The sequence below is a fragment of the Phoenix dactylifera genome, chromosome 11 (genome assembly GCF_051530095.1).
Source record: "Phoenix dactylifera cultivar Ajwa chromosome 11, Ajwa_hap1_PhDact_Kaust_v1.1, whole genome shotgun sequence".
Classification (NCBI taxonomy): domain Eukaryota; kingdom Viridiplantae; phylum Streptophyta; class Magnoliopsida; order Arecales; family Arecaceae; genus Phoenix; species Phoenix dactylifera.
The window spans coordinates 7,699,173-7,725,105 of record NC_143200.1 but is presented as its reverse complement, the minus strand read 5'-3'; the positions used below and the strand labels follow the sequence as shown (position 1 = coordinate 7,725,105).

General features: G+C 37.4%; 1 protein-coding gene across 3 annotated transcripts; it reads right to left on the bottom strand.

The window, feature by feature from the left end:
• Positions 1-365: 365 nt before the first annotated feature.
• LOC103713918 (uncharacterized) lies at positions 366-25,732 on the bottom strand. 3 transcript variants are annotated; one of them, XR_016397777.1, is made up of 8 exons: positions 21,221-25,732; positions 17,246-17,369; positions 16,148-16,233; positions 14,676-14,908; positions 8,617-8,703; positions 4,938-5,037; positions 3,221-4,445; positions 1,612-3,083 (listed from the first exon to the last, which is right to left on the bottom strand). XR_016397777.1 is itself a non-coding variant. In XM_088706725.2 (8 exons), exons 1-8 carry the CDS (start codon positions 24,695-24,697, stop codon positions 2,926-2,928), a joined length of 4,461 nt encoding a protein of 1,486 aa, XP_088562851.2. In that variant the 5' UTR covers positions 24,698-25,732; the 3' UTR covers positions 1,612-2,925. The 3 variants fall into 3 exon arrangements, 2 of the variants coding, with proteins under 2 accessions (XP_089782186.1, XP_088562851.2); XM_088706725.2 differs by having other exon boundaries at positions 3,221-3,416; XM_089926060.1 differs by lacking the exons at positions 1,612-3,083; positions 3,221-4,445 and adding an exon at positions 366-693.
• Positions 25,733-25,933: the final 201 nt, after the last annotated feature.

Genomic DNA, 25,933 nt, shown 5'->3' with positions numbered 1-25,933 from the left:
GATGAAAAAAACATTTTTCTCTTAACAGAGCTCACATACTAGCAAACATTGAGACAAGAAATAGACAACAGGGCTGCAAAGGACCTACAACCACACCCTGGTAACATCAGGCTATCACACAAACATCAGAATGATCACTGTTGACTGTTGGCAATGTAAGGGGAAAACTTAATCAAAATATTTTTTATAATTGACTATCTGTTAGTTCCAGACACTTCATGCTAATCTACTAATCTTAGGTAATGTATAATAACTTAAGTCAATTGTATAGACGCTGACATAAGAGATCAGGACCTGAATCATACACTGTCAACATTATCTTTTATGAATTCAGTGCAAGCATGCATGCATGCATGAGGGGCAAATCAGGTAACTTTTCCATCCAGACAACCGACCCAGTATATTATCCAATGTTACAGCCGCAAATATACATACACAGAAAGCACATAGACCACACGATACCACTAAACAATAATAACAATAGGTTTCATACAAGATTATCAGCTTAACCTTTGTAACTAAAAGAGATCAGCTACCTACCCAAAAGAATCATCCGAAGGGCCATATTCCTTGCAAAGCTGAAAAGAGTTGGAAGGAAAAAGATGAAAAAAGAAAAACAAATCCCTCAAGTGCCATAGCTCCAACACCTTTGGAAAGCAATTTATTTGATTAAGCTGACTGCATCAAGGTCACCTGCTTTTTCAGAACATAGGCATGCCGTTTAGAGTGATAAAGTTTAGCAACCTTGTTTAAGAGAAAAATGGTTGAAAATGGAATCTTTGACAACAATAAATTGAATTAAAGCATAGCGTTGATAATGAAAGAACGGAGTTTCCATGTGAAACCGAACAAACAAAAGCAAATTCCTGCCATGAGATATTATTGAACATACAAGGACTTAATGGCAATGCTGTTTTGCCCAAATCCCACACAGTTTTAAGGAGTACCATTTTCATGGCCAAGACATCAATGAAAAAGTAGGGGTTCTTTTTCCCTTTTTTAACTGTTCAGTTGTCCATTTAGCTCATACTTTTATTACCAATTCAGAGTTCCCGGACCCGCCACAGCAAGTGGGTTTTCCTTTTACCAAGTGTTCTTATAGATGGTTATAACACAGTGTTGAGAAGCAAAAATATGCATCCACTCTGAAACAAGGTTTCACGAAAGCGCTGGTTTATTGGAAATTATGGCAAGTTATGTCTTCAACAAAAACTACAAAAAGATAGCCTCATTAGTTTGGCTAGCATGCATTAAGACTGCAGAAATAGAAGGCTAGACAGGTACAGCCATTCAAGTCTTCAATAAGCTAATTAATACAACAGTTAAAGAAAAACAAAGAATTTCTTACCAGAAATTTATCTGCTCCAACTTGGCAGACCCCCAGTCAGCCCAGATTAGTTTCAATGCTAGTTTTATGAAAGTGTCTTGAATCTCTATGTCCTTTTGTCAACCTCTCTTCCTAACTTGATTAAACCCTAAACAGCAGTCAGGACGGTTGCATCTGATTGTCTTAAAATGAAAAGCAAATAGTATTTTTCTTCAATTGTTAAACCATCATTCTCAAACTGAAATATACCATCTCCACCACTTTGGAAATCAAAAACATAAATCTGATTAATTTCATTTAATCAGAAATATTTAGACTTGCAACATACAGAATTGCTTCAGTCAGCGGTCCCTTATTCATGAGTTAAGGGAAAAAAGTTGAGGATGAAATGAATCGAAACCATACAACTTAAGAATTAGCAGAAGTGAACAATAAAAGAAAAATTGAATCTGGCTTGATGTTTGCAGTCTTTACTGAGCCCTCTCATAAAAGACAGATTAGTTAGCCTATCCAGTTGATATATACCTAAAGGACAACTCAGTCAATAGCCTCAGAATAGAAATCTCACAATAATTCACTGAAAGAAAAAAAAAACATTTCGAAGCTGCTTCTCTTAACATCACTATTTTCTTCCATTTTCATATGATTCATCAAATGCAAGAGTCATCTGACTGGTGATAAAGTACTTGCTGTACAAAATTAGATAGCCCAAGATTTGAGCCAGTTAAAACAGCTGGACCTTCAGTATCAGCACAGCAAATAAAATCAAATATATAGACTCCTTATGCCTCTTGTGGCTAAAACTTCTAATTGGTAATTTGGTTAAAGCATAATCCTCATTGTAACCTTCATGGGAATAAATAGGCGGACCACTGATTTTTCCATTTCCCAAGTTGAACTGAACATATATTTATAAACAGATCCTCTGAAGGTTTACCATTTCAGCAGTCAAATTCAGCCATCCTTTCAAGCAAAACTTGTTTTTGATAAGTTATATTGGTTTCCTTAGCATTTTCCTAATTGCAAATTCCTGACATTGGACTAATCTCAACTTGAATGAATCAATTGTTGCAGGTTCTTGAGTTGCTGATTACCAAAAATGTTCCTCTGTAGCCTGTCGAGTCAAGAAGCCCCAATTTTTTAGCTTCTGAAGCATCAAAGAAGCATTTCTGTTCAACTTCATCACTTCCAGAAGTTAATCTACTAACTCTGTTCATGGCATTTTCCCCTACCTCATAATATATATATTGACATCCAGAGATGTTCTGTTCTGCATTCCTGATGACGCCTTCAGTTATCCAGAACTAGGATTAGGATTTAGGAGTAATTTCATTATCTGTATCTGGAGAAGAAAAAGAGCTAGAACAAGAAATGTTAAGCAGTAGATATTGGGGCAACTGAAATCTGGGTGGAAACAGCATGCTCTATTGAATAGAACTAATCCATCTCATACACGTTAGTGTTTTCTGATCCTTGCGCAGAATGAGTCGATATTACTGGCACTATGTTCACTAGATCAGGCTGCCAAAATAGGGGATCAGATGCTGGCACTAGTAAATTACCCTACTGATGATCAGCCTGTTGTTCTGCTTTCAGTGTCATATGCTGTTTGCAGGCAAGGAGACTGCATCCGGATAAACTCTAGCATTTTCAGCATCTTGTTTTGCAGCCTCAGTATCATTCATCTCATTGGAACCCCCTAGATTCCGAGTCTGATCTTCACTAAGATATAAATCACTTCTCCCTCCAGCATTTTCTGAAAAAATGTTTAGAAGTTAGACCCAGCATACTTCATGAAATATTTATCATTTGGATAATTTCCAAGTTAAATAGATATCAAGCGAAAGAAAATAAAAAATAGATATACAGTGCTATATATATAGCGATCCACACCTGATGCTTCAGCTGAAACTTCATCCAATCTCTTTATCAATAATGAGGTTCCAGGAAACAGCATTAAGTTAACCTGATCAAGCCACCTTTTCTCATTATCCTCAATGGGTTTAAATCCGAAACCGGATGTCCATGCATCGACCAAATTTGGAATGGCTGATAAAACAAGCATCTTGACTTTGAAGGATTTCAGCAACTGCCTCCCAAAAAGTAACAAAATTTGGTAAGTCTATATGGTGCATAACTTATGGAGAACTCGTGATAGTGTGGTTGCACTCAATCATATTAACCGACCCCCACAAAAAGCGGAGATCATCTGTCAACAACTACCACTTTAGTTTGTGCTAAAATGAGTGAATTAGAGCTTTTCAATATAACTGTAAACTAAACAGCATATAATTTCTTCAAAAACACTCTTCTAAGAAAAAAAGAAAATAAACTGGCTTGTTTCTGGTACTGGCTCTGGTAGCATTCAAGAATCATGAATCAGAACTATAGCACAAAGTTCTGGACGACAAGTGCAAATAATAAACTAAGATGCAGCTACATAAAAAGGTTACCAAATAGTTCCTAGATGCGTTTATTCAGCCCCTAAGTACCAAAGGAGAAAGTCCAATGCCTAAGTCGGCATTGGCGGTCAAGTTTCATTCAGGCCCAGCCAGGGTCGGCAGAACCAGTACCAGGCAGCGTACCGATTACCCGGCGGAACGAGTCGGTACGGGCCCGCATCGTGCTACGCCAGGCTCATACCGACACAGTAGAAGAGGTGGGGGAGATGGAGAGTGAGAGAAGAATAGAGAGAGAAGGGGGAGGCCGGTAGAGAGCGGAGGGCCGAAGAGCCGCCGCAGGGAGAAGGCGGAGGCTGGAGAGCCGCCGCGCAGAGGAGGCGGAGGCCGGAGAGCCGTCGGAAAGCCATGGGAGAAGGGCTCCCTCTGGTCTCCTATTTCGAACGAAACAAGGACTAGAGCGGGCCCCTCTTATGCGGCTCCTCCGCATGCTGGGTCCCCGACTAGCCTCTTCCTTCCACTTTCTTTTCCTTTCTCTCCCTCTCCCTCCCTCCCCCGCTCTCTTTTCCTCTTTTTTCCTTCGTCTTCTACCCTTCCGACGCCACTCTTATTTTCGTCACTGGAACCGTCCCGATCCACGGTCGGTACAGCTCGGGACGCCCCGAACCAGACGATTCGGGACAGTTCTGCCGACCTTGGGACCAGCTTTGTGCAGCAATCTACATATGCACAATAAGACATGCAAGAAGCATGCACTCTTTTGTTAATTTAGCCCAATTGTCAAATGTTGTATATAAACTAAATAGCATATAATTTCTTCAAAAATACTCTCCTAAGAAAAGAAGAAAATAAACTAGCTTGTTCCTGGTACTGGCTCTGGTAGCATTCAAGAATCATGAATCATAACTATAGCACAAAGTTTTAGACGACAAGTGCAAATAATAAACTAAGATGCAGCTACATATAAAGGTTACCAAATAGTTCCTAGATGCATTTTTTCGGCCCCTAAGTAACAAAGAAGGAAGTCCAATGCCGAAGTCGGCATTGGCGGTCAAGTTTCATTCAGGCCCAGCTTGGTGCACCAATCCATAGATGCACAATAAGACATGCAAGAAGCATGCATTCTTTTGTTAATTTAGCGCAATTGTCAACTGTTGCAAAAAAAATTATAGCGCAATTGTCAACTGTTGCAAAAAAAAAATTATAAGTACCTTCTCTACAGCATCCACCAGCCTTCTACACATTCCTTGGCGGCGATGCTCACTGCAAGTTGCAATGAGAGGCATCTCTGCCACTGTGACTCCATGCACCCTGCAGAGAAATAAAGGTGAGCATGTCATATTCAGGACAAACAGCTATAGTTATGGGGAAATTTTAGTCCTGCCAAGAGATGACGTAATTAAATGTTGTTTTAAACACAATTTTTTAGGGAGAAATGATCTTGCAACAAAATATCATTAATACAATTTAAAAAAAGGAATGTGGATAAATGTGGTCTGGGCGCAGAAATATTGTCTGTTCATTTTGCGATAAGCATGGCACAAGAATAATACATAAATGCACTTGAGTTTCAAGATTTTCATCCATTTGGCATGATCGTGATATGTATTTATGCTTATAAGCCTACAAACATCTAATATTAGCTAACATAGGAAGAAGGATATCTTCTAGGGAAAGCTAAAGACAGAGAATAAAATTGTAAGCACCAAAACAGGGAAATAGGAATACAAAATCAAATTGAAAGCATCAAAAAGGGAATTACACATGAATATTATCTAAAACTAGCAATAGATCTGCACAAACTTAGCCAAGCATCGCACGAGTATTATCTAAAATTGGTAATAGACCTGCGCAAAATTAGCCAGGCCTGCCCAACCAGATTATGAGCAAGCTTGGACAAAGTTTTCTAGCCCAACAGGCTGGGTTGACCAAACTTTCAGACAGCTGAAAAGCAGGGCAGGCTCGGTTCACCAAATTTTAGCTTGACCCAGCCCGATATAAGACATATCAGTATATGTTACAAAACATTTATATATTATTTTTTTAAGAAAAATGAAAATAAGTACTAAGAGAGGGGAATGGGAACTCTAAATCCCTAGTCATTCTTTCCCTTCTCTGGTTGCTGCGCCCATCCCCCTCAATTCACCAGAAGCAACCAACCCGGCTTCCTGAGGTATTCCCACCTCCTCCACTCACTAAATCCCTCCTTCCTAACTCTCTCTCTCTCTCTCTCTCTCTCTCTCTCCCTCACACACACGTGTACACACCTTTCCCTAGCCCGAAGATGTTCCCTCTCTGTCATCACCTAATCCTACTCGACAACCGACTGCCATCACCCAAACCGTGAGACCCTCATAAGTCATAACCCTTTCTCCCTTCATCCCTTCCCCACCACTAATGCTCAGTCAGGTCGGACCTCGGCTCCCCCATTTTCCATGAGGCTGGGCTGGATTATAATTTTCAGGCCCATGATCGAGCCAGGATGGACTTGGGCCAACATGACAAATGCTCAAATCTAGTTGACAATTGTCACTAGATGTTGCCTGCTAATTGTAAAAGGCTTTCATTATTTCATTTTATAGTTTCGTCTTAAACAACAATATTCATCTTGCTTCACATATTGAATCATCATAAGAGCTAAAATGTTCAAACTAATCTTCCCTTTTTTCCACATCCAACACACAGACAATAACACTCTCTATAGCCTGAGGTTAACCGAAAGTCAAACTTCTGGAATTGGAGGTTAACGCAGCAATGATCAGTCTTTGCTATGGATCAAATTATTGAACCATACAGTGTGAGGTTAATGAATAGGTTGGGCTTAGTTATCTAAAGAAAGATTTGGTGCAAGAGCAGATCCTACCATGTACAATAAAGTGACGACTCATAATTTAGAAGAAGCACTTTAGGTGCAAGAGTTTCCTACAAGATTCAGAAATGGGTGTAGCACTCTAGGTAGAAGTTTCCTGTCACCAAGGGTTAGCAACCGATACTTCGCTCAAGAACCAACTTTACACATTTCATGTTAATGAAGCCCCACTTTTGTTACTGCCAAGTTTTTTGGGACTGTACCTTCCTGGAAATGTGAAAAACCAAGCATAACGATCTTCACTTAACCAAAATCATAATTGGATATATTTTGTCCTTGAAGAAACTCCAATCCCTCCACCTCCATATTTTCTACATCAACACTCTTGTAATTAAGAAGGAAACTACAAAACATAAGATTTTCAAAATATTAAGAGAGAACCTAGGATACTGATCAAAAGCAAGAAAAACAACTACATAAACCATATACAAGCCTTCTTGTTGCACAGTGCGGAAGGAAAGTATCTTGCTGATTTCTGCCATTTTGACACAGCAGATGAAGGCAACCAGCACGTGCGAGTTAGATTCTTGGGCATGTCTAGACGTTAGCTAGAACCTCATGTCCACAAAGGTGCAAGATGGTTAGCATAGAAGGAGATGGTAAAGAGAAGTTGGAGGGTGGGGGAACCTAATAGTCCCCTAACCCCAAGGTCATAGGCTTAGTTACCAAAAGCAAGTGCGGGTGCGGAAGTGCAGGTGTGGGGAAGTGGCTCTCATAAATAAAAATTTAAAAAGAGACACTTAGGAAGGTGGTGCTTCTAGAGTTCCATTGAGATTCCAAAGTGGCAGTGCCATTACGAATGAAATATTGCTGCTATTATGGTCATAAGCATAGTGAAGTCCATCCATCCTTGAACTAACGGAATCCTAGAGTCACAACAAACAACCACCCCAAAACCCTCAGCCTTGTTTGCTCGCTGCCTCCCTTCAATTTGTCACATGCGATGGAGATGACACACAGAAAATTGAATTCGGTGTTGCTTGCCATAGTAACAGTATTATTGAATTAGTTGAAAATTCTAGAATAACACATCATTTCTTTCTTTGGTCAAATGATTCTTAAAATTTTTCCTGGGTTTTAAAAATCAGGAATTGCTTATTTTTTATGAGCTCTAAAATTTATTCAAGACTACTTTAGGATTCTAAATTAATAACTTTTGCTGTTGGTGGTGGTGTTATTGCTATTGTTGGTTGCTCTTGCCTCTTGATCTTGAATAACATTACATTCTACATTTTTTTGTTTTTCCTTTCTTTTTTTTAGCATTATCAGTAATGTCATTGTTTTCTCTGAAGGTACCGTGAATTCTCAGCACTTTTTCTGAATCTAAATCTATGCTCCTATCTGAATTATTCCCAAATGATGAACTTGTCACCATGCATCTTACAAGCTTCCATCTACAAGGATATCCACTCTACCAAATGCAAGGCAACTCCATGAAGACACGACACAACTACAAGAATTGCCATCACAAAATGAACAAATTGCAGAAAGTCAAAGGCTTCAAAAGTCCAATACATCTTAATCTCCTTCGCACCAAGAACTTTTAACATCTTAGAGACCTATGCACTCATTTTCTTCAACTGCTGAATGCTTTTGAATTATAAAATTCTCCCAATAAACTTTGTGAAACCTTTCTTTATTAATCCACTATATGAACTTCATACTTTAAGGCAAGAAATTAAGTAAATAATACACTGAGATTTAAGCTCTGACTAAGACTCCACCATCACATCCGTACCCTTTTATAGACTAGAATGTAATACCCTCTCATTGCTACCATTCCAATTCCTATGTCTCTCCACAAATCTCAACAATTAAACAAGTATAACCAAATTCCTATAGAAATATATGATATAGTTTACAAGATTAAAAATGCAGTGTAAGACTTTCAGATACATGAAGCTGGAAATGAAGCTAGAGCCTAGACATGTCATTTTAGTTGCAGTGCAAAAAATTCTTGAAACAATATTTTGGAAAAAAAAATCTTGACTGGGATCTCAATCCATGTATCAAGCTATTACCTGATGGATGCAACCGCTATGATTCCATCACCCTTTTCCAAGACTACAGTGTAAAACCCTTGATAATTTAAGCGAGCAAAGTTAGACCTGACAAATTTTAAGATCCACATAAAGTACTGCATTGGTAGATAAACAGCTAAAAGCCAAATATTATTTAAAAAAATCAAGGAGAAACAATATGTTAAAGTTTGTTGAGAGAAAAATTGAAGATACATGAAAGGAGCAAAGAAAGAAGCACAAGAAAATTTCTGCCATTCAAGAAAGCTTGTCTTCTGTAATCGGTGTGTACACTCATGTTCAACTTCTAAAATTCACATTGGATACATATCCAAATAGGATGCATATCAAATACTTGGACACTAATTGAGTTTTTTTAAGCTTTTAAAAATTGGCAGAGTTGGACTCCAAAAATGAGCTCAACCCACTATAATAATGTTAATGTGAGCTTTTATTTCCTTTAGAGATTGGTCAAGAATTTAGGTATTAGAATAACTTTGCAACATATCATTTTTTTTTAAAATCTTAAGCTATTTAGGAAGTTAAGATGAAAAATATGCACATTGAAAAACTTTGAATGTTTTACACAATATTTTTTGAATTGTATATGCATATATTTAATTAGCGTTATGTTTCTATGTGCCCCCATTTTTCCTTTTTTTTCCTCTTGATGAGTCAAACACTAGTGACATCCGTCCAAATCCAATTCTCATGTCCACATCCATGCAACATTGTTCATGAGTGCAGTCAAGATGCACCTGATGCTGATTTATTTAATTATTTATTCAGCAGCACAGCAAACAAAATAATCAGTAAACATTTGTTACTCATTTGCATTGAAAACAACAAGATCTGTACCATCTTTAAGAGATACGAGCATTTTTACATCTGTTAGTTTATCCCTTCACAGAAAAACAATCACTTTGCATGTCCGGACCTTGTTATATAGTGTTACCCACTATTTATCCACAGGTATAATTGGTTAAGATACGTAATGAGTCAGTTCCCACCCCACTCCTCTTTCTCCCCTGCCCCTTACACTCTAAAAGAGAAAGAAAGAAAATTTAAAAAGAACAAGTCCAAATTCTCTCAGTCCAATCTACTACAGTTCAAATATATTCCCATATCCCCCACCCACCCATTTTCAATTAGTCCTTGTATTCTGTTCTCCTCCACATTGCATTGCATGTGCTTTTCTAATTTACATCTACAACCATGACAATAATGTGACAAGTTATAAATTTAAATCAAATAACACCCGCATCTGTTAAGCACTAATAACTCTAAATTAGGCCAATCTACTTTCATCGCAATCATGGTCATTAAGAAATGCAATTGCAAAGCAAGAATGCATGGAAAGCATAAGATTAGAGAAAGGATAACATAATGGTCAAATGGAGAACAAGAGAACACTGAAGGAAAAAAATAATTTGTGGAATCCACTATGGGACAAATTTTATTTCATAACATCTTCAGAAGACTGTCTACTGTTCTTCTGGTAACATTTTATAGTTTATACAGAGTACCAAAAATTTGCTATGACCCTAGAATTAAAGAATATTATGGATGATAGCTTTTATGTGACCAGGTCTCAAATAATCAGACAAATAGATACAACCCTTCAAAAGAATAATGATGGAAGGATAAAATAAAGAAAGAGAAGATAGGAGAGGAGATAGAAAATGAACAGATTAGTAGAATGGAAAGTTTTCATGATTTTGCTAATTGTGGGATCACTTTCTCTATTTAATAGATAGAGCAGTCATCATATATGATTGACGTCCATAATGCCCTAAAAAGTGCCAATGAAGGGTATACAATGTGCCTTATGGGCTCTTATGACTTTGATCCACAAATTAAACATAGCCAATGACTAACACAGATCCAAAATATAACGCTACATCATGGTGACTACATTTTGCCATCAATTAGCAAAACATGTATTTACATATTCTGAGAAAAATTAGACCCTAATGACTTAACACAAATAGCAGACTTAGCTAAACAGCTCCTATTATACCTAAACCTTAATAACAAAGAATTCTAAAAAGAAAATATATAAAAATCAAAAATATTTAACAAAAAATATTTTGCATCTTCTGACAAGTTTTGGGCACCCAAAACATCCATAGATAGCCCAAATGCATAAAAGTAACATTTTGAAAATCTCAAGATCTTCACAATGATTGTAGGATTTCAAAAACTAATATATAGTGAGAAGATGCACCTTTTTATGAACCTGCTCTCTAGTTTCACAACCCGCTCTTCCATATTTTTAGCAGTCTGGATGTAACCAACTATCCCTTGTACCAGTGGACAGAAGTTTCACAGTGATCTTGGGAACTTGGAAACCTACTTGTCATCTTTGCCTAAGGCCTAGCTAACACAATGACTTACCTGGATATGGTCTGACTAGACCTAAATCAGAATTCTAAATTACGGTAGGTTTAGCAGACAAGGAGGTTAAATATAAGGTAAGACATCATATGTCACAGCTCTTTTTTTCCCTCAGGGTTAGTGCCAATTAAATCAAATGGAGTCAATAGCAGCTCGTGAGTTGCAACCAGACAACATCACAACTGACATACTTTTCAATCAGGAGGTGAGCAAAACACCAGATTCCAGGACAATTCAATCATCATGAAGTTATGCATTTTCTTCAAGATTGAGAATATGAGAGCTTTGTATAGTATGGGTATGATTGAAAGGATGGCGTTGCACCTAATGTTTGGTCAATAATAGATCTAAGATTAGGAGGCACAGTATGACATGACATCTTCGTGTAGAAAAATGTCATCATCTTATTCTCAAGCCAACATAAAGAGAAAATAGGCTTAACTATGATGGGATTGCAAGACTCCTTTCTTGTATCAGACTTAAGATCAAGAGCAAGAAGATAGTAACAGGAATGCCCCAGTGACAGAGGAAGCTAAATGGTGGTGATTCCACTCCTTATCTCTCTTTTCCTATTTACTTTTTCTTTGTCTAGAGCCAAATGTGAGGAACTTCGAGCTATGCTTTCTCAGCTCATGAGAACTAGAACTTCAAATGACAGGCCATCATCCTCCAAAAGTGTTCCTCCATCACAATATTAATATCGACTTGATAAGGCCACAATGAAGAAGGCAGTTGAAGTCAGAAATTCATTTCCAAGGCCTCCCTAATGCGATAATATCTCATACTCTTAATTCTCCTTCTAAGACTCTTCCATCATGTCCACCAACTTGAAACCCCAATAATTGCAAGATCTAAGTACGCCTATGAAGTCATCAATCATGGTGCTGAATCATGGGGAGACACTCAAGTCCAAGAAAAGTTATCTAAGATTGAACATGAGGATTTATGCTTTGAAGTTTTGACAGAAAACAAATTCACGCTTGATAAATGGTCTTAATTTCTCCTCCCCTCACTTATTCAAAGATATGAAGATCCCTCCTCGCAAGGAGTATATACATGCTCTCATTTGTGATTACTACACCATTAATTCAACCCAAGCCTTGGGGAAGAAACTAGAATTTATTGAACAAAATCATATGGAACTACATCAATTGCAATTGGAGATATTCAATGAGAGGTGTAAGAAGAAAAAACTGAAATTAACAAAAGAAATCCCCTACACCATCAATTTCTTAGCAAAGGTTTGAACTCAAGGACGAGTTCCATGCAGCAAAAGTGTTTGATGCAGGAGCAATGGACCAACTATGTTGGATCAACCCATTTTGGTTCAGCCCATTTTGAACTGGTAATTTAGTCAAGGAGTTAAAGTCTAGTATTAATTATGCTAATAACAACCAGTGGTTATTATGCTTAATTATGTGTTATTAATATTGAATGTGTTTGTTAATATTTCTATGCTGATTGATAGTTCATGCACGGTGACTTTAGAGTTTGGAAAAGTATTTATTTACTTGTCTTTTAAAATGCTGTAAACATTAATAAATGGGGAAATGTAAGGTCATCTTGTGTCTATATAAATAGATAAGTAGTAGAGAAAGAAAGATAATGAAGAATTTGAAATGAAATTTATGTTAAAGTTCCTTCAAATTTAGTGATGGATTCTACTTGTTATCTATCTTTTTCTATTTACTTCTCCTTTATCTTGATCCTTTTCCCCTCTTTTGCTTAATCCCCTACTTTTGCGACATCATCAACCAAATCACTAAATAAGCTAGTACATAAAAGAGATGGAACTGCTAAAATACAGTAGATTTGGGAAGTAACATGAGGTTTACTTATGATTGGCTGTGGCTATGCTATACAAAGGTTGCTAATTGAGTTATTGCACATGACACAAGAAATTTGCAAGCATACGATAAGAGAAAGGATCACCAAATTATAGAACAGTTATGCTATGTTTGGTTTAAAGGAATAAAATAGAATTGGAGCAAGAATCAGAAATGGAGTAGAAACAGGAAAATAAGGAATCAGAATCACCATTTCTGATCCATGGTTAGGGCATGAAATGAAGAAATGCGCAGAAAGGAATAGGTCATTCCATATGAATGTTTAATTTAGTCAGTTGTATCCTAGAACTGAATTAAAACTTGTGGAATTTATATCCTTGACTAAGAAAAAAAAAGGCAAAGCTTAACAATGTTTCTTTAACTTCAAATTTTGATGAAATCATTAATTTTCAATTGATACCAGAAATGGCACTACTGATTATATACCAAGAATACAATTTATTCCCTTTTTCCCATAAATGCCGCTAAATAATTCATACCGAAGATATCATTCATTCCCGTTGGAATGGAATGACCGCTAAGCCTGCAAATGGGTTAGGTTGACCCATGACCCGACCCAACCTGACCCACTTAGATCCGATCCAGACCCAATTTAAAAACCTGTGGGGCCAAGTCAGGTTCCAAACTTAAACCCGTTCTTTATTTTGGGTCGGATCTAGGTTTCTTGAGTTTCGACCCAACCCGATTGTTATATGGGTCGAATATGGGTCTTCTGACCCGACCCAAACCCGAAATACCCATTAACCTAAGGTGGCAGGGGGGGTGTTAAGTTGGTGTACCATCTATAGTCTACTCTCCCAAAGTTAGAGATTAGTCTCATGCAACGGTGGCATCCATCATCAATTAATTGCTTTGAAATAAATGGTGTCATCATCCCACCAATCCAAACTTCTTGATCTGATTTTATTCACATGATATAAGGGACGTTGTGGCAAACTAGATAGCTAATTCATATCCTTTGATGAAAAGTTTGACTTTTAGATTATATATTAATATTGTGATTGACTTGGCATTCTATTCATGCTTTGTTTCAGTCTATTAGATATTTTTAAATATAATAATTCGTACAATCCATAAGGAATGCTCAACTTTTGGAGCTCTTTTCAATTGTTTTTTAAGCCTTGTTGGAAAAAAGTTATCATGCAAAATGTATCATAACATGCTTCCAAAAAGATATTCATGTCTTATTATCTTATGATGAAGCAAGGATTTTCTTTTATCCAAATTTAACTTTCTTTTTAGAACTCCATATGTGTGACCCAAACCTGACACAGACCTGATCCGAACCCAAAATTTTCTAGTTAGTATCGGGTTATACATGGACCTACTCGAACCAAATGACCCGTTGGGTCAAATTTTAGCTATAGATCCGACCCGACCGATCTTCTATTTAATTGGGTCTGAGTCCGACATCAAAACCCGAACAAGAAACCGAGTCGGGTTGGGGTCACTCGTGACCCGGTTCGACCCGACCTATTTGCACCTGAATGACTTCTTCCCATTTTAGAGTGGAATCACAATCCCTTGTTTGATAGAATGTCACTTCCAAAGGAAAGCTCATTCAATTATTTGTTGCATAATAAAACATTAAAAATGAGATCAAAGCTGGAATGTCTGTTCCATTCCAGCAAACCAAATGCCGCATTAAAGATCTAGAAATGTTTATTTTTGTGAAGTATAGTGCAAATGTCAAGATATGGAAATGCTATACAATTTTAGCTACACAAATATCCAGTAACAATGATAAACAACATAACAAGATGACAAGCTATAAGATGATGTGAAACAGAATCAAGCCCGACGGCTAGAAAACTTTACCGCCTATTGTACAAGACATGTGGTATCATGTCTATGCCTGTTCTAGGATCCACCATTGGAAGAAAGCATTCCTCCATGATACTTAGGGCAATGGCTAGCTTTGCGTTGCATTCTGCCATTAGTGCTATTTTCTGTGTAGAGTTAAATTCATGATTGCATCTCAGAATGGTCCATGAATACCCATCACCAAGACAGCTCAGAACTCCAACACGAGAATGCAGACCTGAGTAAACCTGCTAGCACCAGCAAAAGAAAGGGACAAGGAAATTATTAAAAAATAGCAACAGTGATATTAAATGACACAAAAGGGTAGTATCTTAAGAAAACTCTTACAAATTATTATACAAACAAAAATTAATTAATAAAAACAAGTCAAAGCCCATAAGGAGATTCTAGATATTTCAAACATGTTTGTAAAGTAGGTGGCACAATGGATACGGTGTCATTTTATCAAGGCATGGTTTGTGCATGCTGTCAATGCATGGTAATGTGCAACAATAATTTAGATCATGGTTATTGTAAGGAACAAACTTGCAGCATCAAGTTTAACTCTTACAAAAAGCATTAACCATAATCTCAAAGCACTGTCATAACATCAAGCTTGACACTTGCACATGATATATCAGCTTCATCTTAGGAATAGAAAGTATAAACTTTATACATATAGTAGTTAACAAAGACAGAGTAAAGTGGCTACAAATATAATGCCAGAACAAAAATTCTGAAGAAATAGTCTATTTTGATGGTGTTTTTCGACCAAGATATGCTAAGTATATAGTAGATGTCAAAAAGGTAATGATAGTTGTCTACATCCTGTTGAAGATCTAATTCCACTAAAAGCTATATGAAATAGTAACGACTGATTAAGATCCTTTGGTAGGTGCTGACTAACCATATGCTGGTTTGCAAAATATTCCACGTATATTGGAAATATCACTTGTGTTACACAAAAAAATAATGCAAGTATACTCTTAATAAGACATGACGAAACAATAAATAGCGTTGACCAAAGTTCGTTGTCTCGGTACCGGATCTCGTGCTTGTATCATCCTTTGACAATGTTGGTATGCCTGGAACAAGAGTTAGTTTGGCATACCAAGTGTCGGTACACCCTCCATACCACATATCAGTTCAGTACCAATATGGTTCAGTACAATCGATATGCACTATATTAACTAGTATGGCAAATCTTGGTGTCGACTATATATGGAAGAACTTAACTATTTCCTATAAATGAGAACCGGCACTTTCTTTTAGTTTCCTCCACTATGTCAGTGAATTTAAGGAAATTAAGATTGTTCAGTTGGACAAAAATAAATGTGCATCTCCATATGCTGAGCATTTGATTCATTTCAAAATGAACTTTATAAAAGGCTAAGAAAAGTTTCTCCCTGCAAATCTAGATGTTTTATCAATGATAAACCACCAATTGATTAAGCATCTTTTTATAAAAGAATTAAATATGCACATACCTCCTGACAATTTCTTCCACAAAACCATGCACCAGGTCCCGCTTCACCATTGCATACAGTTTTTTCCTTTAGGCATATATCATGATCTGTTGATAACAATACAAATATATTAGTTTGTGTAAAAAAATGGAATTGAAGGTTTGAAATTATAAGATATCCATGAAACAAGAGGAGCAAGTAATTTGACTAGCGAAGGTGCCATGAGACAATAGCCTAACATACACTATCAAAATAGTTGATGCCACTTTCATGCAACACATAATTATCGGTATAAGCAAGGTCCACAATCTCGGTACCGGATAACGTATCGGTATCAGATACTGTATATGTACCAGGTACCGTATTGATACTTTATCATTTTGGTACAGTACGGTATACCTCTATGCCAAAATAGTTGTCTTACCTATTTTCTCGATTTTCATATCGGTACGCCTTGGTATGAGCCGATACGCATATAAGTTAGTACGCCTTAGTACGGGGCGGTGTAACTCAATATAGGGCGATACGGGGCTTCTACCGACTTGAAGATGTGTTTCGTACCGATTTTCTTCCGATATGGTACGGTACGCCCCGTATCGGATGGTATGGGGCGGTACAGCAGAACTTAAGTAAAAGTATTTATTTTGATACGTAATGCAGCAGAATATGCAATAGTATCCCGAACAAAAGCCATGCAACAAACCCAACTGCATACTTGTCCTCAAGAGTTTACCATTCTCTTTCCTTAAAAAAAATTTTTAAAAAAAAATCATACTCTGATATCATTGTTAGACTAACAAGTCACCTCCGAGTTCCAAAAAAAAGCTATTATGAATCCAAAATTGCTCAAAAGATAACAAAATCATGAGTCAAGTTATACATGTATGCAAGCATGCTTACACCCATATACATATAAATATAACATACATGCAAATATACATATATAGATATATAGAGGGAGTAAAAATAAAAGGCCTTCTGAGATTGGGCTAAAAAGATTGTGATGCAATAATGATAATGAAAATCTACACCACTGATTGTGATCTTCAATGTCTAAGTTTGTCTAGAAATCATATGGGCATGTATATCTATGCTAAGCAAAAATCTTCAACAGCTTACATTTTTTTTCACATTGTGAGCATTCTAATACAGCAAGGGAACTTGAAGCTTCTTTTCCTTTAACCACATCACCACAGGTCTCACAAAGGCAATTGCGGCAATACCAACTGCCTTCTGGAATCTCCTGCATAGAAAAAGAAATAAGCATCAGAATTCAAAATTTGCTATGTAAATTATTTTATCAAAAAAAAAACTTGAATAGCAGACTGGGTAAGAACTCCTCAAGATATTCACCGAGAAGAAAATTATGGAGATAAAAACACTCCATGACATGTTTAGTGTCTCTAGAAGACTGATTTTAAATTGCCTAACTCAGAAACTACTTACGGGAATAAAACCAAAACAAGCACTGACAACAAAGATTACTGGAACCATAGAATGGAAATTGTTAAGTGCGACATTAATCTAAGACATCATACACACGTACACAGCGGGCAAGGATGTGATATTGCAAGAGATTCCAAGCTCATAGTCAGCATCTATGATGCAATACTTGGACACAGACCTAAAACTGCATGCATATATGACATACAGATACCCAAATTAGTCAAAAAAATTAACATACATATTGTTGTACAGCCTACTCTCCAAACAGATATAAGGTTAACTTGATTGATTTCTCTAGATATTATTGCTCTTTTAAACTGGATGGAAATGGTCCAAATCCTTTGTAAGATTAAACAACATCATGTGTCTTGCTAGTTGAATGAGCAAAATAGATACCCAGGTCAGCATCGCTCCCCCGGATTAACCAAAAGAAAATCTCCATATTTGCAAGGAATCATAGGTAAAAGGAACCCTAAGAATTTGATATAGAAAAAGTAGGCATCCTTCTCAATGAAGAGCTTGCATTAGTATAAGATAATATTAGCCATTGATATCAAACACCAGGAAATCATCAAGGAACTGATAAGGCCTGGAGATCATAAAATATCGGAGCATCCTCATCTCAGCCCTTTTTCACAATAATGAAGCAATTTTTACTTGCCAACAAGAAGAGAATAGAACCACACATTTAAGGAGAAAAACCAGCAAGAAATATAGTGGAGTATACAAAATCAAAACAAAAGTCAAAATAAACTAGAGAAGCTTTAACCCAAGCAGGATTCTGTAGAGTAGGATTCAGATATACCATAAGACTCAATACGATATCATGGTACCAAAATTGCTCCTCAATAACAGCTAGTTTCTTGAAGCATGGAGACCTTCAAAGATCTTATTAGATGTCTCACTTCTCAACCCTAATATTAACAAGAATCCGGGTTGTTTAACAACCTTATGTTGCACATATCTAACTCAGGATCAGGATGAAAACATTCACACTGATGGGTACAATAATGAAGAGAAACAAAAATTCTCGATCACAAGATATTCAATACATTCAAATGGAAAGCTAGAAAATGAAATGAAGCTGGCGATGCTACAAGCTTATCTATGTTGAGCAAATAATGAAAAAATTCATGTTTATGCACCACAAGTATATTGGAATTACAGAAAAACTCTGAGAGTATATTGATGGATTAGCGCAAGGAGAATCAAAGTTTAGATGATATTAATGTGATAAGATATATCGCCATCTAGGGATAAGTAGCAAAGAATCTGAGAGGGTACTTGGTGAATATGGATTTCAAGACACAGAGACAAGAAGAACTTGAATACTTTAGTTTGTCGTGGCCTATGATATTGCACTAGAAAATACTTACGATGGAAGAAAACAGATAAACATTTAATTGCTGTTAAAAGTGGATTGAATATATCAACAAGCAGATACATTAAAAAGGAAAGAGGGATCAACATGTAAACTTGGGGATGTGATACCTCAAGAAGGCCTACAAAAGAGCATGGACTATAAATTACAATTATATACATTAGGGAAAAGAAAAAAAGGAAATTTAAACTCAAATTCTCAAGATTAAGTTGGGGTAACTTAAAAGGAAAATGCAACATAATTTGCAAATAAAATACTGTTAGAAAGCAATGCAGTTTAGAGCCAAACCTGTAGGGCATACGTTCACGTGGAAAATTATGTTTAGAGGATTGCTAAACTGGTTCTTGGATAATTTCAAGGTAAACAGCACACATGCAATAAAACTTGATGGTGAAATGATAAAGTACAATGTATGATTAAGAAGAGTTCATACTTTGATGAATTTGCAAGGACAAATAAAATAAAGCTGATGACTATTACAAAAAGCAACCAGAACTGTAAAATCAACTTACAAATATCTAGATAATGGGTAGGACTTGGAAGAAGGCAAGAAAGAAACCAACATGCTCACAATGATGAGGGGAAGGAAAACAGAGATATATAAACATAACTAAGTGCAATAAAAGTGAGTTAAAGGAAATCAAACAAGGAGAAAAAAGTTTGCTACCAAAAAGTGTTGAATGCAAACTCTAGTTGTCATACTAATTTAGACGAAACATGTATTTGGAGTTGCTGGGATGATATTGCTCAGTTCAAAAAATCTGAAGTCAAGAAGCCTTTAGAAAGAATATGAAAGGACAGGACATGACACCAGATGTAAATTTTAATTAGGACAGGATAGGTCATTGGAGGAGTGTCAAGCTGCTAAATCACTTATATGCAATCACCATCATCAATCATCATGATCATCATCATCACCCAAGCCTTTTCTCATCAAAATGCGGTCAGCTATAGAGCAATACTCAATGCAAAGAATGCTTGGCAAAAGGCTTCACGAGATCTTAATAATCAAGAATATAAGATTGATTAGACAAGTATCATATGGCATTAGAACCCATCTATAGGCTTGAAATTGACGTAAAACAGTGGCGCCAGTTCTTACCCAATTAAGCTTATAGGCTACACCATAACATAATGAGAGGAGTGGGCAAAAAGATCATTCAAAAGACAAGACGTTCAGAAAACCAGTTTGCATTTATTCCAGAGGATAACTAGTGATTAAGGACTCATTCTTGCTTAGATTAGAAAAGAGAAACAAAGTGCACATGGTCTTTATCATCTTAGGGAAAGCATATAACAGGATAATATTATATTCAAGTTGTCAAGGACATGTATGATGGAGAAGTTATAAACATTAGATTACTGGTGACAAGATACGGGTTTCTGGTCAAATGGGCATAAAATAAGGGCCAGTACTAAGTCTATAAGACTATACCTCTTTATACTTGCTGTATATTTTTTTTCAAGTAGTCAAGAAGATGATGGCCATAGCAAATGTTATTTGCAAAACATAAGTATGAGTTGACAAAATGAGAATGGAATTGAGTGCTAGAATATGAAGTGAAGCCTTGAAGAATATAGGTTTCAACAAGGTTTTAAATACCATGGATTAAGGCCATCCTGGTTATTCCATAGAACAAGACATCTCATGTCCTGAAACTTGGCATGGTTGATGTCCCATCCCGTCCCAGTTCATTTCCCAACCCATCCCATACTGACACTTGGAACAGTACCCCATCTGACACTTGAGACAATAGGACACCCTGTCATCCCACCATAATTTAAAACTTTGGGTTTCAACATCAATGGAAGAAATTCTAAGTACCCAAATTCGGTGGAAATGTTAATGAAAATAAGAACAAAGTCAAATTGATGGTTATGAGATATTATATTTATGTTATTAGTAGGCGCGGGGAGGTGGTTGGCGGTTCTTCAAAAAAGAAATAAATAAATAAATTCCTTTTATTCTTAGTAGAAAGATCGTTATATTTGGAGAACACAACAAGCAAGATAATTCCACATATGAATTGCCAAATTTATACGCTATTCCAAGAATCCTCAATTTCAAGAAAAAATGTTGATCAAACTTCCAAATTTTCAACTATCAATAGCATGATGTTATTGTTGAGACATATAACCAATAAATGCTAAAAAAAATATTGTAAAACCACATTGCATGCCAAAACAGTGAACAATATTCATCTTCATAATCAAATATCATGGTAGAAGTAAGCAATTTGAATGAAATCTGGACATAAGGGAAATACCTGTGCAGGCAAGCATGCTCGATGATAGGTAGATGGGCAGTTATCACAACATATTAACTCACCACCATCACCACAAAAACCACAGGTATCATCATTTTGATCCACCTCCTCAACTTCCATGACTTGCATATGGTTTTTCCTTAACTTGTATTCAGCAGACCATGCCTCAAGCAGACAGAGGGTGTATGACTTACCAGATTCCAGAAAAAGATTCGAAGATGGTTTTTGCAAATTGGAACCAGCATGAACCTTAAAGTCAGTCACTGAGAGGATCTTGGAGCAGCATTTACAAAGAATTCCATCTCTAGAAATCCACCCATCCTTTACCATGTCTTTGTTCTTCAGGTTCCTGTACTGCAGAACATCTTTGGATGATACAACACCCATCTCAATCAACCAGCATAGCACTGTTCTTGCTCCCAGGATTAATCGCTTCCCATTTATGGAGTGCTTTCCACCTTTTCCAGGAGTCCGCAGGAGCAACCCACAACCTCGTTTTTGACTTTTAAGCTTTCTTAGTGCTTTTGACTGAGAAGCCCCTACTTTTGAAGCAACTCTTTTATCGCAGGAGCTGAAATCTTTGTTTTTAACAATTGCAGTAACTAACAAGTCATCATCATTGATACGAAATCCACGTGGCCGCTTTCGTCCAGTTCTCTTACATGCTCCAGGTTTGTTTGGTGCGAACACTTTTCGCTTCTTCTGTGGGTCAGAAAACACACTAAATTTAAGACTTTTGTTGTTGGCATGGGATTCTGTCGGAATATTGCCATCATCCGATGCAACAACTGATTCTTCAAAATCAAGACACTGACACTGGATCTTTTTGGACAAGGATGACAATTTTTGCTGGGATTTGCTCATAGACATGGATTTTTTCGAACCAGACCTTTTTGGATTAATTTCATTTTTTGATGATCCAAGACATGCTATATCTTTTTGATCTCCATCTATATTCAACATATTACTTCCAGGTTCATCCTCAAAATGCATAGTTATATTGCCTTTCTTGTCCTTGCCACACTGTTTTGCTGCAATAGTTTCTGGTTTAACATGCTTCTTTTGTGCCTTTCTTGTCAGAAGAACTTTTGGTACTGCAGATGCATCAACTTTTTCAGTTTTTAAAGCATCAAGAGAATGGTGCTTTTCAAGGTATTGTAGCTGCTTTACGCATTCTGAAGTTGATTCCCATCCCAGTATACAGGACTCGTCCGGACCAAGTGGAAGTCCGATATAATCATCAATCTTTCCATCCATATGGAAACTGAAAACATCTCCGCTAGTTCCATCATAAAAACTGCTGATTTCAGTAGATTCAATTTCTGATATTTTCTTGGATCTTCTACGAGCCTTTTTAGCAGAACCATTTGCTGGCTTTGCTGCAGAAACCTGCTCCAGTTCAGATGTTAAAGCCTCAAGGTTCCCAACCTTTTCAGCCACAAAATGACTCTCTGTGCCAATCTTGTAGGCCCCAGCTTGTGCAACAACTTCAACAATGCTATTCTGGGAAATCCCAGAAACATACCCATCTTCCTCATAAAGTTCATCTATTCCATCACTAACTATCCTCCCTTCTGTATAAATAGCTGGCATCTGCTGATTACTTGTTGTAAACTCACATGGCTCATCTACCATGAGCAATTCACCATTAGAACAGGAAGGTACCCCATTTTCCTGATTAATGGAGGATGCATTCAAATGAGCAACTTTAACAGGCACTGGATCATGAGACACTGGTATTCCTAAATCAGATTCCAATTTATTGGCTGACCTGGTTGTTTTATAATGGTGACTTTCCAAGGCCTTGGAGCAAGTCATGTCATGCAAACACCTAGTAGAAGATAATTCCTTTCTTATGTGCCTGGAAAGGCTTTTATGGCTTTTCTTCTGTATTCCCGAACAATTAAGTTTCTGTTTTCCTCCCCTGTACTGGTGCCTGATTTGCAAATCTAGGCAATGCTGTAAACCATGCTGATTTTTGGAACCTTCAATCATCTTAGCCCTGTGATCAAGATCTACGGCTGGTAGAATAGTATTAGTCAAACTAGTTAGTGGAGATAAATTGGATGATGCAAGGTGATTGCATACTCTATCCACACTATCATCCACCAAAATGGCATTCTTTCTTTCATTCAGAAGAAATGTTGCACTATTAACAGCTTTCAGTGCCCCTCCTTCTTTCAGAACACCAATTTTTCTGTCAATGCACACCACTGCGATGAAAGGATCAAGCAGTTGCCATCTCTGAAGAAGTGGTAGAGAGTCTTCTGAAGGCTGAGTCTTTTTTTCAATGAACACCAGTACATCTGTCAGATCACCCCAAAACCTATCAACATTCTCCCATTCCCTTCCACATTCATTCTGTTCTGATTCCGATGCATCAGCATATAATTTCTGACCACATGTCCTCCAAGCTTGACAGAGCGAAGTGATAGCAGGTCCTTGTACAGGAACAGGTGCTATGAAATAGGAAGCCAGTTTAGTCCTGTCACTCCTTTTACGAGGCTCAATTTTCCATCCTGCATCTATAAGAAGGCGATTGGCATGCGCACGGAGGCAGTCAGGAAGATCCCTAATAAAATCCCTCTTTGATGCAGCACCAATTGTGTTCATCTTCAGAATACTTGACTCTTGGGCACCATGGTTCATGTGCACTAGTGCTCCAGGCATCCCCATGGAAGCAGACGATGCAGTAGCTACCAAAATCCTAGGAACAAAGCTCTCTTGAGAAGCAGGAGACGTAACCAATTTAGCTTCAATAACTGTCTTGCCATCTCCCTTGTGTTGACTTCTGCATTTATCATTAAAGGCAACAGCATCATCAATATCACTAGTTCCATCCATTTCTTCATGTCCACTAAACAGATAGTAACTAGATAAGATGCCCTGACCGCATGTTTCAACTATGTGGCATGGTTCTTGTTGATGAAGATGGAGAGGATCTTGCATGGGCACACTCGAAGCAACTTTTGATGGATCTAAGTCAACCAAACTAATATCAGTGTCAGCCAAATTAATGTTATCTTCCTTATTCATATTATTTAATAGTGCAACAGATGATATCCTCTTCACATTCACATTGGGAGAATCTGATCCGGCCCAAGAAGAAGAGCTCTCAGGAAAGCGTTCAGATCCACTTAATTCTCCAACATTTATCTTTGCACTCTCAAACTGTTTTTTAGATGAACCTTTCAGGGAAGAGTAATTAGTCAGAACTGAGCCATCACAATTTAAATTGGTCAATGATTTTGAATGGGCATGCTCATGCAATTGGAAATTCCTCCTTCTTGAGAAATTATTACTATTATTTGCATCATCAGCACTGCTTCCATAAAAAAGCTCCATAAATATCTGATGTTCTTCCTTCGAGCCGTCAAACTGATCCTCGCCAAATACATCAATTTTTTCTCCTAAAAACATTCTCATTGTCACCTCCTCCTTAGATCCCTGTTCTTCATTCAAGTTTTGTTCCGCCATTTCCCAACAAGCTACTTACGCTGACTAAAGTTCTCCAGATAGACCCCGAAATCTCTGGTTGCGGATTCTCCAGTTCATCTCCAAATCACTCCCTAACTGAGAGCGAAGGAAGAAAACAAAAAGAGCCTTTGAAACAAAGGCCCAACCAAACCTGAAATTTCCAATTTGTGGATTCAACCGAAACTTTCACAAAAAATAAAACTTTCTACCAAAGTCGCCTAAAAAACACCCGATCCAAACCCAATTTCCCAAAGAAATCCAAAATGTTCCAAGAAAAACACTACACACAGCAAGAGGAATCCAGAAATTTCTTCCCTTCACCCTACCTTTGCCAGGCTAGGGACAACCCCAGACTCAAAAGCCTTAAGTCCTAGCACATCCATCTCCACAGAGCATAAAACAACGTTTAAAAATTCTAGAACCCAAGGAAAAAGAAAGAGGAATTTCAAACGAGAAACAGCCTCCTTGCGAGATTCCAAAAACCACCAGCAAAAGCCCACCCAGAAGAAGGATCAAACAATTACTCCAACAACCACATTCGTGACCAAGATCCCACCTTTTGATGTTATGTACTCCAATCTTCATCTCCTATGAGCTCAAAAAACCTCCCAAGTACCAAATCCTTCCCATTGATCAAAAAAAGACCAAACTTTATGCGAGAAAACCAGCAAAAACCCCCATAAATCAAAGCAAATGCACGAAAAACGGAGGAAACAAGCCCCGAGAACTCATCTTTGAGAACGATAGGTTAGAGATCCGGGCTTCCCTTGCGTTCGCCGCAGCCGCTCACCTACTTCGGATTAGTCGCCCGAAGAATGAGCTTTACGGCCTCCCCCTGCTGCTTCTAAATAGGAGGGGGGTTCGGGTTCCAGCCTCCCCATTGTTTTGCAAAGGAAAAACCACGAGGCCATAGGGGTTGGGAGGTCCATTTGGGCGCCCCTAAGCAAACACAAGTATTCAGGGAAAAATAAATAAAAAGGGAGAGAGAGAGTGAGGGAGAGAGAGAGAGAGAGAGATAGAGGAAAAAAGGGATTTTTAGAATACGTAGACTTTGATTTATTTGCATGGGACATGGTGGCAATACCAAATATATAAAATTAAAAAAAAATAAAAAAAATTGATATCGCGTAATTATGGAGCCTACCTTGCAGCTTTCTTTTCCCTCCACGAGGAACGAAGCTTTGATGCTAGAGCTGCATGCTACATGCTTCTCCATATTGTTTAATTTAAGTATGC